The 17,874-nt window shown below is 38.0% G+C and overlaps 4 protein-coding genes across 4 annotated transcripts; all 4 read left to right on the forward strand.

The window, feature by feature from the left end:
- Positions 1-178: 178 nt before the first annotated feature.
- CBG24423 lies at positions 179-921 on the forward strand (the record flags this gene model as incomplete). Its single annotated transcript, XM_045243122.1, has 3 exons — positions 179-289; positions 335-743; positions 788-921. The coding sequence occupies 3 exons, from the start codon at positions 179-181 to the stop codon at positions 919-921; spliced, it is 654 nt and encodes a 217-aa protein (XP_045091332.1).
- A 3,112-nt stretch (positions 922-4,033) lies between these two features.
- CBG25769 lies at positions 4,034-4,636 on the forward strand (the record flags this gene model as incomplete). Its single annotated transcript, XM_045243123.1, has 2 exons — positions 4,034-4,144; positions 4,190-4,636. 2 exons carry the CDS (start codon positions 4,034-4,036, stop codon positions 4,634-4,636), a joined length of 558 nt encoding a protein of 185 aa, XP_045100702.1.
- A 1,079-nt stretch (positions 4,637-5,715) lies between these two features.
- Positions 5,716-8,342, forward strand: CBG25770 (the record flags this gene model as incomplete). The annotated part of the gene is made up of 5 exons (XM_045243124.1): positions 5,716-5,920; positions 6,480-6,607; positions 7,084-7,444; positions 7,491-7,582; positions 7,629-8,342. The coding sequence occupies 5 exons, from the start codon at positions 5,716-5,718 to the stop codon at positions 8,340-8,342; spliced, it is 1,500 nt and encodes a 499-aa protein (XP_045100703.1).
- Positions 8,343-9,797: 1,455 nt separating this feature from the next.
- Positions 9,798-16,263, forward strand: CBG25771 (the record flags this gene model as incomplete). The annotated part of the gene is made up of 8 exons (XM_045243125.1): positions 9,798-10,190; positions 10,238-10,352; positions 13,126-13,446; positions 13,698-14,302; positions 15,135-15,173; positions 15,229-15,306; positions 15,355-15,417; positions 16,024-16,263. 8 exons carry the CDS (start codon positions 9,798-9,800, stop codon positions 16,261-16,263), a joined length of 1,854 nt encoding a protein of 617 aa, XP_045100704.1.
- Between the last annotated feature and the right edge of the window lie 1,611 nt (positions 16,264-17,874).

Below are 17,874 nucleotides of genomic sequence, written 5' to 3' on the forward strand. Positions count from 1 at the left end.
CAAAAATCGCCGAAATGTTCCAGAAAACAAGTTTTTAGGAGAATTTCGCGAATGTCGGATTATTTTTTCAGACATGCACCTTTAATTCCACAGTAACCCAAACTTAGAGTGAGCAATACTTTTTGACTCGATTTTCGCCCGTTTTTTTTGTAAATTTTTGCATTTTTCAGGTAACAAAATGGCCCATATCATCAAGCTGAATGTCGGAGGCTCTCTTTTTCAAACTTCGAAATCCACGCTCACAAAATTCGACGGATTCTTCAAAACGATGTTGGAGACTGAAATTCCGGTAAAATTTTAAACTTCAAAAAAACAATAAAATTATATTTTCCAGGTTGCCAAAGACGAGTCCGGAGCGATTTTCATCGATCGCGACCCCAAACACTTCCGCGTGATCCTCAATTTCATGAGAGGTGGCCACGTGGATCTTCAGAAGTATTCAGAAGACGTCACTGAAATTCAGAAGGAAGCTAAGTACTATTTGTTGGGTGGACTAGTGGAACTGTGCAAGCTGAAGCCAGAAGCTCAGAAAATGCCATATTTTGCGGAGACTTTTGAGGATATGGCCAGAACTGTTGCTAGTAGCACTAAGAAGGTAATTTTTGAGAATTTCCTCCTGTTCAAAATTTTCCTGATTCAGGTAGTATGCACAGTATTTTTTGGAACTGCATTCCGGTGTGTTTATCGTAAATGTTTTATCAAAGCTGTCATGCTCTACGGAGATAAAGTCGATTTTTGTTTCAGTAAGTGTTTGGCTTTGATCGAGCAATGATATTTTTGCATTCAGGAGAACAAGCGGTAGAAAGTACCAGAATCATTATACACAAAAAAATGACCAACCGGGTCTTCGACGAAAATCCTGGTTTTGTTTTTGATTTTGACATCATCAAAAAACGCATTCCTGATATTGATAATTATTAATTTTTTATGTCGACTGCTGGATTTCTTTGTTAATTTACAGCTGAATAAACTGTTTTTATTGTTATAAATCTACCCATTATTGAGCTGAAAAGCGAGACCATCCAGAAAAATCGAAATTTCTTTTTTTTTTAAATTTATGTCTCCTTGAACATTAGCGATAATGCCGATAAACAAATTGATTCATAAGTTGGAAAGCTTTGGGATATCTCCCAAACTAAGAAATTGGCTTCATTCATTTGTCACGGACAGAAAATTTCAAGTCAAAATCAATGATATACTATCGAAGGAGAGGCGCGTATTGTCCGGAGTCCCGCAGGGCTCTGTTCTTGGGCCTACCCTCTTCTTGTTATATATTAATTGTATTGGTGACAAATTTCAAAGTGACTATCTACTGTTTGCAGATGACTTGAAAATTTATGATACGAATGGTAGATTGATTGATGCAGAATTAATTGAATTGGAGAATTGGTGCTCGAAGTGGAAAATGAAAATTTTTATAACTTTTTTTTTTAACTCAGCCCCTGAAAATTTTTTTCAATATGATTCCTGTCTTCCCGACCATTTTTTTTTGGTTTTTATCAGTCTTGACATCATAAACACACAATTTCCTATCTTATTCTCTCTCTCTCTCTCTCTCTCTCTCTCTCTCTCTCTCTTTTTCTGAATTTTCAAGTTGTTCGAATTTCGAAAATTTGGATTTTTAGAGATTTGAAAATCCCAAGGTTTTGGGAAATTCGAATTATTAGAAACTCGAAAATCCAAAACTTCAAAATTCAAAAATCCAGAATTTCGAAAAATTCTATTTTTGGAAAATCTGAAAAAATCCAAGAATGCCTGAAATTCGGCGAATCACAATAGTACTACAGTAACCTTACTAACTAGCATAGCCCCCATAGTTTGTAGTAAGGATACTGTCCCTAGGTACAGTATTCCTAGTTTCCTGTAACTTCTTCCTGTAACTTCTTCTACAACTCTCTCTCTCTCTCTCTCTCTCTCTCTCTCTCTCTCTCTCTCTCTCTCTGTCTCTGTCTCTGTCTCTGTCTCTGTCTCTGTCTCTGTCTCTCTCTCTCTCTCCCTGTTACGTAACTCCAAAGAATAACAAGAGAAATAGTATGTAAGCTAGAAGAGACGGTAGAGAAACGAGAGAATTTTTTTGGTTGAAAAAAAATCAGTGATAAGGATGGGAAGAAGAAGAGTTGGGGAGTTGAAAACCAGTTTTTCAATTTTTTCAAAAAATTTTGTTGAGGTAGTTGTTAATCGATGGAAATTCCTAAAATTCTGAGTTTCAGATTTTTTGAGATATACCGTAAAACCTGTATTAGAAGGGCCCTCCAGAGGTACCTTGGAACAATAGAAGGACCGGCTTTCTGAAATTCAACAATTTCAGATTTTATAATTTCAAAATAACTGAAATTCCAAACTTTTTGTGATCTTGAAATTTTCGGAATTTTCAAGTTGTTCGAATTTCGAAAATTTGGATTTTTAGAGATTTGAAAATCCCAAGGTTTTGGGAAATTCGAATTATTGGAAACTCGAAAATCCAAAACTTCAAAATTCAAAAATCCAGAATTTCGAAAAATTCTATTTTTGGAAAATCTCAAAAAATCCAAGAATGCCTGAAATTCGGCGATTTTCAGGAACTCTAGTCTCCAAAAGTTTTCTGAAGAATCCATCGAATTTTGTCAATGTGGGTTTTGTAGTTTTGAAAACCGTACCAGCCACATCTAGTCTTATTACATTGGTCATTATGCTATCTGAAAAGTGTCGAGAAAAATTGAGCCGAAATGGGCAGAAACAAATGGAAAAAAATAAGACAGGCCAATAAGTGGTCTTGACATTTTTATCAACCTTATCTTATCTGTATTCTGATGACAGTTTTAGATTGTCAACATGGTGCATCGATAAATTTGTTTACGAATTTCCGGGGATTAAACATCATTTTCACTCAATTTTATTATGATTTTCGGATTCAGCACAAAATTCCACATCGAAATGACCTACTTACCGATTTTTGAATTTTTGGCTCAACTGGGTAGAGAAGTGACTGGCAATCTAGAGGTCAGGGGTTCGAACCCCACCAGGGTCAAATTTTTTGTTTTTCTTTTTGAAGTATTTTTAGGTGTTCTAGAGGGTCTGGGAACCAAAAATAAGATGTTTTGAGACCGCCAACATGGTGCATCGACAATTTTTTTTTTCGAATTTGTTGTGATTAAAAAATGAGCAACATTTTAATTTCAGCAACAAAAATTATGAAAAATCAAAAAATAAATATATAAATAGGATAACACCGATGAAAAAAAAAATAGAATTTGAAAGAAATTATCCGGAATCGACATAACACAAAAGATAAAAACCCAAATACAAATCGCTTGAAGTCCCAAGGTCTTGAACGGAAAAAATCGTTCAATCTCGTTTTTTTTCCGTCATTTTTAAGTGGTGGCCTAACTTTCAAAAATTTGGTTTTCTAGGTCACCACTTCCAAATAACCTAGAATTGGTCCGATATTCACCTGGAGTGCTTTCTGGGTTGTTTGAAAGTGGTGGCCTAATTTTTGCAAATTTGATTTTCGAAGCCACCACGTCGAAATGGCCTAGAATTGGTCAGATATTTACCTGGTATGCTTTCTAGGTCATTTCGAAGTGGTGTCCTAACTTTTGCAAGTTGGGTTTTCTAGGCCACCACTTCAAAATTACCTAGAAAACACAACAGGTGCATTTTAGGTCATTTCTAGGTCATTTTTAAGTGGTGGCCTATTAATTTATTTTCTTTGGACTTCGGCTGCTGTGACTTGCCTACTAGCTACCAGAGATGAGCGGAAGAGATTTACGGAAATTTACGGAAGATGGTTTATTTTCAAAATGAAAAATGCTACCAAAAAGCTGTCAACAGACAAAATGTAGATCTCAATGAGAGCTATCGATTGGCATAAAAATTGTTTTGAAATTTTGTTGGATTATTTAAATAGAGTCTTTCTTCCGTCTTTCGTTTTCCTTGTGCCAGACGGAAGACGGAACACGGAAGAAACGCCATATCTCAACTCCCCATCAATATTACATTTTGACTCGATTTTTGCCCGATTTTTTGTAAATGTTCGCATTTTTCAGGTAACAAAATGGCCCATATCATCAAGCTAAATGTCGGAGGCTCTCTTTTTCAAACTTCGAAATCCACGCTCACAAAATTCGACGGATTCTTCAAAACGATGTTGGAGACTGAAATTCCGGTAAAATTTTAAACTTCAAAAAAACAATAAAATTATATTTTCCAGGTTGCCAAAGACGAGTCCGGAGCGATTTTCATCGATCGCGACCCCAAACACTTCCGCGTGATCCTCAATTTCATGAGAGACGGCGACGTGGCACTTCCAGAAGCTCCTGTAGACGTCACTGAAATTCAGAAGGAAGCTGAGTACTATTTGTTGGGTGGACTAGTGGAACTCTGTAAGCCGAAGCTAGAAGCTCAGAAAATGCCATATTTTGCGGAGACTTATGAGGATATGGCCAGAGCTGTTTCTACAACTATCATGAAAACTCAGCAAAAATTAAGAGATACTGAAAAAAGGAGCGGCGGGGGTTTTCAAAGAATGAGTCGGAAACGGATCCGTTACGGATTCGCGTACGGTCCGTATACGATTCCTATTTCATCCGCGCGCGAATGGCGGAGAATCCGTAACGGATTGTTCGCGAATCACCTGTGTTTCCAACAAAAACATTGATTATTTCCAGCAAAATGCTCGACGAAATTGTAAAAATCGATGTAGGCGGCTATGTTTTCAAAACTTTAAGATCTACGTTGAAAAAATCCGACGGTTTTTTCAAGCAAATGTTGAAGGCTACTAGCAAGGTTGGGGGTGGTGCTAAAAAAATCGATAATCGGTAATCGATTTTTTAGGCTATGTTCGACGAGTCCCTTAGTATTCGGAACTTTATTAAGAAAACATATAAGAAACAACAATCAAACGTACAAGAAAGTTCAAGAAACTATGAAAATCTTTTTTTTTTGTTTAACGACCAACCGGAACCAGAGCAATCTGAAAAAAAAATTGGGAAATTTTCCGAAAATGCAGCATACTGTGAAATTTGAAATTTCAGCGAAAAATACAAGAAAAATCATGAATTACTTGGGTTACTGTAGTTTTAAAGGCGCAGACACCGAAAATAGCTTGAAAATCGAAAAAATACACTGAAAAATCGAATTTCCTTTATTTTCTTCCTAGAATTAGTCGAAAAACGACCGGAAATGACTGAAAATCGATTGAAAAAAATCTGAAAATCATAGAAATCAGAATTCGGAACGAGCATGCGCCTTTAACTTTCTACAGTAATCCAAAGTTATTTTGAGCGATTTTCAGCGTTTTTTTCTGCTACTTTCGATGAAAATCCGATGAAAACTGATGAAATACAGCTTTTAAATGTTTTCAACACTTATTTTTGCCTGAAAACCGGCAAAAAAGGTTTTCTTCAAAATTCGCGAATTTCCAGTAGTTTTTCATGCATGCACCTTTAAATTTCTACAGTAACCAATAAGATTTTTAGATGATTTTCGAGTATTTTTTTTTTCGAAATGAGCAGTGGCTCCTCTTCTGATATTCGAAAAAGGCTAGAGAGTCTCAGACCTCGAAGAAAAGAAGGCCTCGAACTTTTTCAATGCTCTTCTAATTTCAAAACTCATCCATTAAATTCGCCATCCTATCAACCTTCAAGTCCACATCGAAATCCACTTAAACGGTGCCAGCAAGAGAATCTGCCAAAATGCGAACAGAAGCGCAGGAGAAGCTTCGATTCGCCCTTATCAATGTCCACACCACCTCCAACGCCTTCTTCTTCCTCCTCTTTTTCCTTTAACCGTGCGTCGATTCCGATACTTCCCCATGACTTGATGGAACAACTCAGCCGAGAGCTGACTTGTAGTGTTCTAAATGCAGCAGCTGCAATATCCACAAATGCAGAAGAGTACACATATAACGTCAGCTTTATGTTACTGCAGTGCATGAACGATGGTAAATTTTTCTTTAACTTGTAATAAAAATGCAAGAGAACACCAATTCCCGTTTAGTTCCTCTGCTGTAATGTATGTCCATTGTTTTACTACATCTATATCATCCCGTCTACTGTGTCCGCCGCGGTTTCCTTTATCACTGTTTATACGAAATTTCTAGTTTTAGAAACGATTTCGAGAATGTGAATTCTCGATTCCAGACCTACTAGGCGATATATATCGATGGCATCACAACACTTTGCTCGTGTTTGTGCTTCACAAACATATCTTTTTTTTCCGCATCACACCAAACGGCGTCAGCATGCGGAAAACAAATATCTGTTTATTTTTCCGGACATTGCATTGCGCACAAGCAGTGCTAGAGGAGCACAATGTAAAAAAACGGAAAAGAATAGCTTTTACACATATGATCCCTGAAATGAACGCAACTTTGAAACATTTCGGTTAAAGTGGATGGCAGAGTATTTTGTTGAGATGGAGTTTGTCAAACAATTGAATTAAAACTAAAAAATGATAATAATTGTAATCAAGGCACCAATATATCAACCTATTAATTTCAGTGTCGCCATCATCGGAAGCATGCTCCACAAGTTCGTCGGCATATCAACGCGGTGCCAATAGTTCTGCCAATTCTTCATCATTAGCGTCGGAATCACATCATCACTCTGGCTCCTCGTCATCACGGCCTGTAACACTAACGCGTGAAAGAAAAACGTATGCAGCAGCTGCCGGAAGATCAGCGCCTATGCGCAGTTGTCTCCAGCTCATCCGAGTGCAGTGGTCAGTTTTTTAAAAAAATATTTTATCTAGAGTTTCAAAACAAACTGTCACTGAATTGCACCGAAATGTTTTCGATAACTTATCGGTCAGAAACAAAACAACAAAAGGGTACAATATTTTTCCCTCTCATTATTCGTTCATTTGTGACGATAAGGATGGAAAAAAACGAATTGGGGATGATGGTGTGTATGTGCTGGCCGCCTGATATTGATAAGGGGAACTTGTTTTTGAGACTGAGACCCTAGCAGCATTGTCAGTATGCCTGCCTTACATGGTGGTTCTATTTTTTTTCACGCCGATGAGATATCATCCATCTCATCGATTAATCAGTGCCAAGAACATTGGCATAATTTTACTCATGCCACTAATAATGCCAATTTTCAGATGAGCGGTATGGACGATCTATTGCGGCCGGAACGATTTGACCGTATAATGCACATGTCTCCGCCTGCCCAATACATTCAAGAGCAACACTCGTGGAATCCCGAAGATCGATCGTTGAATATTTTTGTTAAAGATAAAGACAAATTCACATTCCATCGTAATCCAGTCGCACAGAGCACCGATTGTATTCGTGGAAAAATAGGCTACAGCCGCGGGTTCCATGTATGGCAGATCGAGTGGCCAGAACGTCAACGAGGAACACATGCTGTTGTTGGGGTTGCGACGAAAACAGCACCATTGCACGCGACTGGTTACACGGCGTTGATAGGAACAACGAACGAAAGTTACGGATGGGATATCAGTGAGTTTTTGATCAGAAATTGTTCTGAAACATTAGATTTTTCCAGCACGACGAGAATGCCATCATGATTCAAAGAACACCATGACGTGGAGGTATCCATTCAGTAATAGCCGCGAAGTGTATCATGTTCCAGACAAGGTAAAAATTATCTTCTTAATTCAAATCTTTTTTTTCAAATTTTCAGTTCTACTGTATTCTGGACATGGATGAAGGATATATGGCATTCGCCACTGATGACGAATTCCTCGGAGTTGCATTCAGGAACTTGAAAGGAAAGACGTTATACCCAATAGTGGCTGCCGTATGGGGACACTGCGAAATCAGCATGCGCTATCTTGGATCTCTTGAACGTGAGCTTATTTCTTTCGATTCTCCACCATCAACTCCACGACGTCAACCACTGAGACCACCACTTCCACACCACCACAGCAGTCGCTATCCCTCCCCGCCACGTTCACTTTTTCATTCGCCAGTTTATAAACCCCCGCCTAGAAGTAGACATCCTTCTGATTCACCTGCTGCACTAAGAGCAGCCGCTGCGGAATCACCCGCTCTACCGTTCTCCCCCTTTTCCGATCTTGCAAAAATATTCTCATTTTACGACCTACAGGCTGGTGGAACATCAAGCTCTTCTAGTTCATATTCCCTTTTTGAACCACCAGCCGAATGGCAGAAATTCGACGAGGAGTGTGTTAGTAATGACTCTCCACGACGTAATCCTTCTCTAGATGTCCCACTTCTGTTGGATGAGACTCCCAGCGCATCTTCCTCACCATATCTCTATCTTCCGGCCCCACCATCAGTTAAAGCACCAAGTGAACTTTTTGGCCCGCCATTAACACCGGGTGGCTCGAAAATGCAAACTGATGAGCAAGGTCTCGGAACATCTTTTTTATAGGGGTCCTAATCATTTTTATGAATCAGACTTTTGACGAACTAGTTCAACTATTTTAGGAGATGTAACTCGACTAAAACGTAAACAACAACAACAACTTTGAAATGAGCAATATACTGTTTTTAGCTTTTACCATTTTTACTTAAGCCTAGAACATTGAGGAAAAATTCGCAGCTCCTCCGTTAAAACTATTGCCATTACTGAAATAGGCTTAGGCTTCCAGGAAAGAAATCTGCAAATTCAGAAGAAATTCTAAGTGAAAACGAAAAAAATAAATTGAAATGTTTGAAAAAATGAAAAAAACACTGCTAAAAAATTTTTGCTGGCATCAGAAAATCCGAGAATTATATTCTGAAAGCTATTTTTTGGAAATTTTCGGCAAAAAATTTTTTTTTATGGAAAATTTTTTGTGTCCTAACAACTTAAAAACATCATAGAAATAATCAGCGATCATTTTTATGTCGAAAAAAGTGATAAAATCGCGAAAAAAAGTGACCCCTTCCAACTAGTATAGCGCCAAAAAAAACATACGAATCAGTTTTATTGGAAACAAAAACAACAAAAATATTTTTTTTGAAGGAAAAAATAAAAATTTGCGGGGAAAAAATGAGAAAACAAAAATAATGCAAGCGCGCCCCATGGCTAACAGCGTTCCAATTAGGGACAGTTCGACTCCGACACAGTTCGATTCTGCTCTTGTTCTGTTTTGACACATGTTCGATTTTAGGTCTGTTCGATTTTGGAAGCGTTCGAATTCGTCGTACCCCCGGTCACACCCATATTGATGATTATTAATTTTTTATGTCGACTGCTGGATTTCTTTGTTAATTTACACCTGAATAAACTGTTTTTATTGTTATAAATCTACCCATTATTGAACTGAAAAGCGAGACCATCCAGAAAAATCGAAGTTTCTTTTTTTTTAAATTTATGTCTCCTTGAACATTAGCTGGAAAACTGTCGGAAAACAGTGAAAATTGAGGAAACCTGCTGAAAAATCAAATTCACTTGAATTTTCCGTACAGAACTCGTCAAACAACGACGAAAAATGACTCAAAAGAAAATGCTGAAAATCTCACAAAAATCCAAATTGCAAAGGAGCATGCGCCTTTAAAATTTCCACAGTAACCCATTAAATGTTTCTGTGAATTATAACGATTTTTCCTGCAACTTTTTCTATAAATTTCGATAAAAACCGGAAAGAAGCTTTTTTCTATGCTTGCGAGAAGCTATTTTCTCAAGAAAACTGCTGATAAACAGCAAAATTTCAAAAATTTCTGAGTGCATGCGCCTTTAAAATTATCTATAGTAACCCATCGGCGATAAAACTTTTTCTTCCGAATTTCGCTCAATTTTCATCGACTTTTCTCATTTTTTTCGCTTAAATTCTGAACTTTATTGATTTTCAAATAAAAATAAAGAATTTTATTCAATTTTTCCAGAATTTTCAGCCAAAAAATGGCTTCCAACGAAGAAGATCCGATTGTGAAGTTGAATGTGGGCGGAGTCACTTTTCAGACTTTAAAATCCACGTTGACAAAGCGCAAAATGATGTTTAGAGTGATGTTGGAGACGGAGATGCCGGTACGGAATCGATTTTTCAAAAAATTCGAGAAAGTTCTAGAGTTTTTGAGAACCGGCGTAATCGCGAATTTTTCGGATTTTGGAATCATCAGCAGCGTTCAAGAAAAGGCTCATCACTTTATGCTCGAAGATCTCGAGGCATACTGTAGATTTGTCGAAGCTGATAAAATGCGAATGCGGGATTTCAATTTGAAAATCCCAGAATCGGTGAAATTCGTCGAAAACTACTCGGAACTTCTGAAAATTGCCATGAAAATCAAAAAAGTGGTTGGAGCTCATAAGGGGGCGGAGCTTAAAAATATCGATTTTTTTAGCCTACTCTCGTCCTTCATGCTCCAGTGAAAAATTTCGGAAGCATTGAACTCCCAATGGAATTCGATTTTTTTCGTTTCCCGCTATACTACAAGCGCGTTTTGGACATCTACATCAGTAAGTGCGCTCCACCGGACTTTTCGCATTTGCTCGCATTAGAGCGCATTTGCAGCCTCTATACATGGTTTTAGGGGTGAAAAACGCGTGGAAATCGATTCAACAAGCAAATTCGCTCTACTGCACTTTTCAGAGCCCTACAGTACTCAGAGCGCTGTGAGACACCAGGAATGGCAATGGACGCTCTTTAAAAGAGGTTATAGTGAGGGAAATGGTCCAAGAGACCCAAGACAAACGTTCGGAGAACACTTGGAAGCCAGTATTGATGTTTTCCTGATGGATTGATCGATTATTGATTTTTTGATATAAAAATGTTTTTGTTAAATTTTGAATTTTTTGTTAATTTTTGTCAATTTTTTGTTGAATAAATTGAATAAAATATGTTTTAAAAATTGCAAACTTCAGATATACTGGCTCGGACAAAAAAAAATTGAAAAAAAATGAGTTTCTGGCAATTTTATCGATTTTTCGATTTTTAATATTATTTTTTGCATTTTAAGACATCCAAAAGTATGCAAATTCACTTTTTAACGTTTAAAACCACCTGAAACCATCGAAAAATGAGAAAAATCACATTTTAAAAAAATGTGTGCCAAATGGCTCAGTGGGATTTTTCATCAAAATTTTCGGTCCACAAGGTCAAGGGTTCGATTCCTCTTGGTACCACTTTTTTTAAAATTTTTGTGTGGACCTCAAAAATATCGATTTTTAACTCATTTGAGTTGTAAAAAGCGAATAGAGACCCGAATTTAGGATTTTTTGGATTCCCCAATTTTTTGTGATTATGTTGAACTTTCTAGGCTAAAACACAATTTTCAGCGTATATCATACAGATTTTCAGATTCAGCACAAAATTCCACATCGAAATGACCTATTTACCGATTTTTGCATTTTTGGCTCAACTGGGTAGAGGGGTGACTGACGATCTAAAGGTTAGGGGTTCAAAGCCGAGGCGGGGTCAAATTTTTTGGTCTTCTTTTTTTTGACTATTTTTAGGTGTTCTAGAGAGTCTGGGTACCAAAAATAAGATATTTTGAGGTCACCAACTAGAAAACGATACTAGCTATTTTGAGGTCCGTGGTGGCACTGTGCATCTATATAGAGAAACCTTGAATTTTCAAGGCTCAAAGACCATTTACAGCGTATTTCGTATTGATTTTCCGATTCAACACAAAATTCCACATCGAAAAGACCTATTCACCGATTTTTGCATTTTTGGCTCAATTGGGTAGAGTGGTGACTGGCGATCTAGAGGCCAGGGGTTCAAACCCCGCCGGGGGTCAAAATTTTTTATCTTCTTTTTTTGACTATTTTTTGGTGTCCTAGGGGGCCTGGGCGCAACAATAAGCTAATATAAGATCACCACCATCGACAAACGGAAATTATCTGTGCTCAAAAACCATTCAGCATGTTTAATCATGATTTTCAGAGTCAGCACCAAATTCCACATCGAAATGACGTATTTACCGATTTTCGCATTTTTGGCTCAACTGGGTAGAGGGGTGACTGACGATCTAGAGGTCAGGGGTTCGAATCCCACGGGGGTCAAAATTGTTTGTTTTTCTTTTTAGAGCAGTTTTAGGTGTTTTGCAGGGTCTGGGAACCAAAAATAAGCAGTTTTGGGATCCCCACCATGGTTCATCGACCACTGTAATTCTATATTTTTGAATTTTCTAGACTTAAAATTGATTTTCAGATAACTTCATTATGATTTTTAAATTCAGCACAAAATTCCACGCCGAAATGACGTATTTACCGATTTTCGCATTTTTGGCTCAACTGGGTAGAGGGGTGACTGACGATCTAGAGGTCAGGGGTTCGAATCCCACCGGGGTCAAAATTGTTTTTTTTTTCTTTTTAGAGTATTTTTAGATGTTTTAGAGTGTCTGGGAACCATACGTAAATGTCATTGTTCATCGCTAGATTATAATCCCCAGATTATCGTGCGTCCCCCCTCTTTTCTCTTGGGAAAGAAGAAAAAGAGGGAGTGGTGGGGAGGAAGATGGCGACATCATCTGTCTCATCATAAACAATTCCGTCACATACACGCACCCTTTTTTGTCTGGGTCTCTTTGTTTTCTCACTCTCTCGTCTGGTATGCTAAAGTCTCCCCGCTGTGTTGAAAAAGAGTGGAGGACACACAATTGTTCTGTCTGCGTCTCTTTCTCTTTTCTGTATGTGTCAGTTGACATTGAACACGCAACACCCTTCACTCTCTTCACCGGTGTAACCCACAGAACGTTTGGCACAATGCCAAAAAAGTGTCAATGGTCAAATTTTCTTAGTTTTACAACTGATTTTTGCTTATTTTATGTGGTAGTCTGTTTTTTGTGTAATTTTCACTTTTCTCAAAGCCTTTGGAATTTTTTTTCGAAAATCTCAAAACAATTTTTTTTCGAAAATCTCAAAAAAATTTTTTTTTGAAAATTTTGAAAATTTTTTCGAAAACCCCGATTTTCATTCTTATTTTCGGTTCTAATAGAGTCAAAAACACTAGAAAAAATTTCAAAAGGAAACATAAAAAATTTGACCCCAGTGGGGTTCGAACCCCTGACCTCTAGATCGCCGGTCACCACTCTACCCAGTTGAGCCAAAAATTCAAAAATCGGTAAATAGGTCATTTCGATGTGGAATTTTGTGCTGATTCTGAAAATTCTTATGAAATTGGCTGAAAATGGTTTTGAAGCGCTGAAAATTCCGGAAAAGATCTTGTGCTAACTCGATTTTTGTAACTTCACATTTTTTTCTTCTTCTTATCGTTAGAAATTTCCAGAAAAAATGCTCTCGGCTACTGTAAAGCAGGAGATTCCTCTCTGGAAACGGCCCCCACCACCTGGAGCCAACATTCCAGAGCTTCCAGAAGCGACTGGAGGCAGGAATATGGATGTCAAACAATACTTGAAAAAGTTTCGAAAAGTCAAACAGGCCAAAATTGATCAGTACGCGTTCCAAGATGAGGAGCTGGGCTATGTGGTCCTTCAAGAAATTGAAAAGGTCCCAGAAATATGGCAGACAGAGAAAATTAGCCGGAGGATCGATCCATGGGCAAAAGTTGGAGCCGCCACATTCAATAGGACGGGATCGTTGGTTAATAGTGAGTTTTTAAAGATGTGAATGGCAAAAAACCACTGAAAATGCTCTAAAAAGAAAAACAAAAGATTTTGACCCCGGTGGGGTTTGAACTCCTGACCTCTAGATCGTCAGTCACCACTCTACCCAGCTGAGCCAAAAATTCAAAAATCGGTAAATAGGTCATTTCGATGTGGAATTTTATGCTGAATCTGAAAATCTATATGATATACGCTGAAAATTGTGTTTTAGCCTAGAAAATTCAAAATTTTGCAGTTGCAACCATGACCAAAATCTTCAATCGTGGTCGGTGTCATCTTCGGGATCGGATCCGAACCAAAATTGCGTCAGCGAAAAAATTCAAAGAAGTATTTCTGGACGAAGACCTCGAAAACTACCTCTGGACATTTCCCGACTATTTTGCCCTCCGATTTTATCGAGAAATGCTTGAAAAACACGTGGGATACTGTAGAACAAGGGATTGCTTTGATGCAAATGGAGAGCCAATTTGTTTTACAATTGAAGATAGTGAGGATGAGGAAGATACGCAGGAAGTGGAGGAAGAAAATGATGATGAGCAATATTTTAAAGAAGGAGGAGAGTACGACGATATGGTTATTGAGGAACGATTGGTCTACGAGGAGGATTTGGTTGTGGGAGTTGAAGAGGTTCTTGAGGAAGTTCAAGAGGAGATGCAAGACATTTATGCTGAGCAATCCATTGAGCGGCAGAAAAATGTGCCAAGATTCCAGAGAGGGGCAGAAGATGGTCAAGCTGAGCAATTGCCAAGAAGAAGAACAGTGGATAATGGACCAGGAACTTCTGCTAGCAACCGTGGACCCCAACAAAATGCGGCAACACCGAGAAAGCCAGGTGTTTTGGTGGGTTTTTGACCTGAAAATACTTTACAAAGAAAAACAAAAAAATATAACCCCAATGGGGTTCGAACCCCTGACCTCTAAATCGTCAGTCACCCCTCTACCCAGTTGAGCCAAAAATACAAACATCGGTAAACAGGTCATTTCGACGTGGAACTTTGTTCTGAATTTGAAAATCCTAATGAAACAGGCTGAAAATGATTTTTAAGTCTAGAAAATTCAAAAATATAAAATTACAGTGGTCGATGCACCATGATGGTTATCCCAAAACTGCTTATTTTTGGCTCCCAGACCTGTAAAAAACCTGAAAATAGTCTAAAAAGAAAAACGAAAAAATTTGACCCCGGTGGGGTTCGAACCCCTGACCTCTAGATCGCCAGTCACCACTCTAACCAGTTGAGCCAGAAATGCAAAAATCGGTAAATATATCATTTCGACGTGGAATTTTGTGCTGAATTTGAAAATCATAATGAAGTTGTCTGAAAATCAATTTTACGTCTAGAAAATTCAAAAATATAGAATTACAGTGGTCGATGAACCATGGTGGTTATCCCAAAACTGCTTATTTTTGGCTCCCAGGCCTGTAAAAAACCTGAAAATAGTTTAAAAAGAAAAACGAAAAAATTTGACCCCGATGGGTTTCGAACCCCTGACCTCTAGATCGCCAGTCACCACTCTACCCAGTTGAGCCAGAAATGCAAAAATCGGTAAATAGGTCGATGTGGAATTTTGTGCTGAATCTGAAAATCATAGAAAAATGGGCTGAAAATTGATTTCAGGTTCAGAGAAACCCAGAATAAAACCACATTTCATTCAAAATTATTTTTTTTTTCAGATCAACCAAAACCAAATCCAGCTCATGCAACAGCAAATCGTAAGTCAAAATTTGAAAAATGGCGGAAAAATTCAAAATTTTGAATTTTTTTTAGAAACAACGGCAGAATCCACCAGAGGAGCGTCATGAGCCAGAAGATCATCATCTCTCACAGCAACAGGAGCGAATTCCGGTAAGATTTGGCGGGAAATTTGAAAAAAAAAGATTTTTGAAAATTCAGGAACCCCAACAGCCAATTCCAGCTCCACAAGTTCAACAAGCTCCGCCTCCGGAAAATGTGCAGGTAGTCATTTAATTTTTGAAAATTTAATATTTCGAAATTTCGGGCCTTAAAACCAATTCTCGATATATTTCGTTCTAATTTTTAGAATCAGCACAAAATTCCACATCGAAATGACCTATTTTCCGATTTTTGCATTTTTGGCTCAACTGGGTAGAGTGGTGAATAGGAATCTAGAGGTCAGGGGTTCGAATCCCACCGGAGTCAAAATTATTTGTTTTTCTTTTTAGAGCAATTTTAGGTGTTTTGCAGGGTCTGGGAGCCAAAAAAATAAGCAGTTTTGGGATTCCCACCATGGAGCATCGTTAAAAATTTTCAAAATTTCTAGACATAAAATCAATTTTGAGCAGTTTTCATTGTGATTTTTGGATCCAGCACAAAATTCCACATCGAAATGATGTATTTACCGTTTTTTTTTGTATTTTTGGCTCAACTGGGTAGAGGGATGACTGCCGATCTAGAGGTCAGGGGTTCGAATCCCACCGGGGTCAAAATGGTTTCTTTTTCTTTTTAGAGCATTTTTAGCTGTTCTAGAGAGTCTTGGAATAAAAAACAGGCCATTTTGGGATCACCACCAGGGAGCATCGTTGAAAATTTTCAAAATTTCAGCTTCAAAACCCACCACAACAACCATATAGGCATTACGATCCCAATATTGATATCGGATTCATGGCATACAATATGCAACGCATTGGTATGGAACACCCTGAGAGACAGCAACTGATTTTAAATACAATGAACTGTTACTTGCAAATTTTTAGCTCTAATTTACCGCCAAACACCACGCCAGAGGACATTTATGAGTTCTTGGCTAGGGAATACCCCAATGAGACTGGCGAGCGGCTTTAATTGTATTTTTTGGTTCAAAAATCTGCAATTTTTAGTCCAAAAATGTCAGATTTTCTTGGTCCCTAAGTATTCCAAAATTTTTTTGTTCCCATTTTTCCAATTTTTGTTTTTTTTCCTGGGTTTTTCAAAGTATTTTTGTTTTTTTAATAAATAATTTTTTTAAAAAAAGTAGAAATTGAGCATTTCGAAAATTCGGATAATCCTGAAATTTTAGAATATCCCAGATTCCGAAATTTCAAAAATCGCAAAATTCCCAAGTCTCCGAAATTTTAAAAAAGCCAAAAATTTCAAAAATCAGTGTTCGGGCGACACAACAACCAAAAAATTGTAATCTATCTATCAGTATTCCTTATCACAACCTTGTCCTCTTTATCAATAGACAACCAGTTTGCCTTTTCTGGCTTCAAGAGTCACCTGCTCGCCTCTCTGTCACTTTTATGCATACTTGTAAAATTCCGGGCCGGCCCGCTAAAGCCCGGGCCCGGGCCCGGCCAGGAAGGCCCGGTATCAAAAATTCTGTATTTTTGAGCCAAATTTTGAGCTATCAATATAATTTTCTCCACTTTTTTTTTGTTTTTTTTTTGGATTGTTTGTCTGTTTGATCTAAAAAAATCGGAAAAAAATTTTTGATCGATAAAAATCACATAAGGGTCCCCCCTTATGTGTTTTTTGAAATTTTCAAAACTCGTGAAATGACGGGACCGCCGGGTCTTCAAAATTCGGGAAAAGGCCCGGCCCGTTACAAGTATGCTTTTATGTACAGAACCGGTCAATACAACATTCCTAAAAACGCATTTTTAGTTTAAATTCGTCTATAACATTAATTCTAGCAATTTCACATCATAAAAATCAAGTTTTAAATTGCTTTGAAACCCAAAAATTCAAATTTGGCACGTCGACTTGTCCACGAGGAGTACAAAACCCAATGTCAATGAAAACCGTCATTTTTGAGCCGGAAATCGCGAAAAGGAGTGTCTGAAAAACTAGGCATTTTCAAGAAAATCCTTTAAATGCAAAATTATCAATCTAGGTCTGTTTTAGACCCTCCATAATTTTCAAAGTGATCGGAAACTTGACAGCCGAGTTCTAGACTTCTGAAAATAGCTGAAAATCAAGAAAAAAACGTTTTTGTATATCTTATTGACCGGTACTGTATATTTTTGAGGTGAACGTGATATTAAGTATGTGATGATCCCAGCAGTGGCCAACAATGGTCCCTCTTCTCACCCTCTAATCCTCCAAGAAGTGGTGCTAATCCACATTTTTCCCACGGAATGACGTTTCCTAGAAAGCATTATAGGGATCTAATCCTTTCCTTGGAGGCATTGGAAGCGTCAGTAACGCCACGCGCTTCCATAGAACCGCAGACACCGTACACCCACAGCTGTGTAGGCAATCAATAATCCTGCACTTCTCTTCAAATGACGTCACATGACCCCCTCCTTCCATTCCCATGCGTTTGTGTAGCGTCCATTTCGTCCTCCACTGTACCGTCCATTCTGCATGACATATTACACACAACTGTGTCGTCCCCTCCTGCGGGCGAAGAGAGATTGCACATCTCTCCTCCTCTGCGTCTCTCTTTCTCTGCCCGTCTCAACTTTTTTGTCT

Source organism: Caenorhabditis briggsae (assembly GCF_000004555.2).
Source record: "Caenorhabditis briggsae complete genome, chrII, whole genome shotgun sequence".
Lineage (NCBI taxonomy): Eukaryota > Metazoa > Nematoda > Chromadorea > Rhabditida > Rhabditidae > Caenorhabditis > Caenorhabditis briggsae.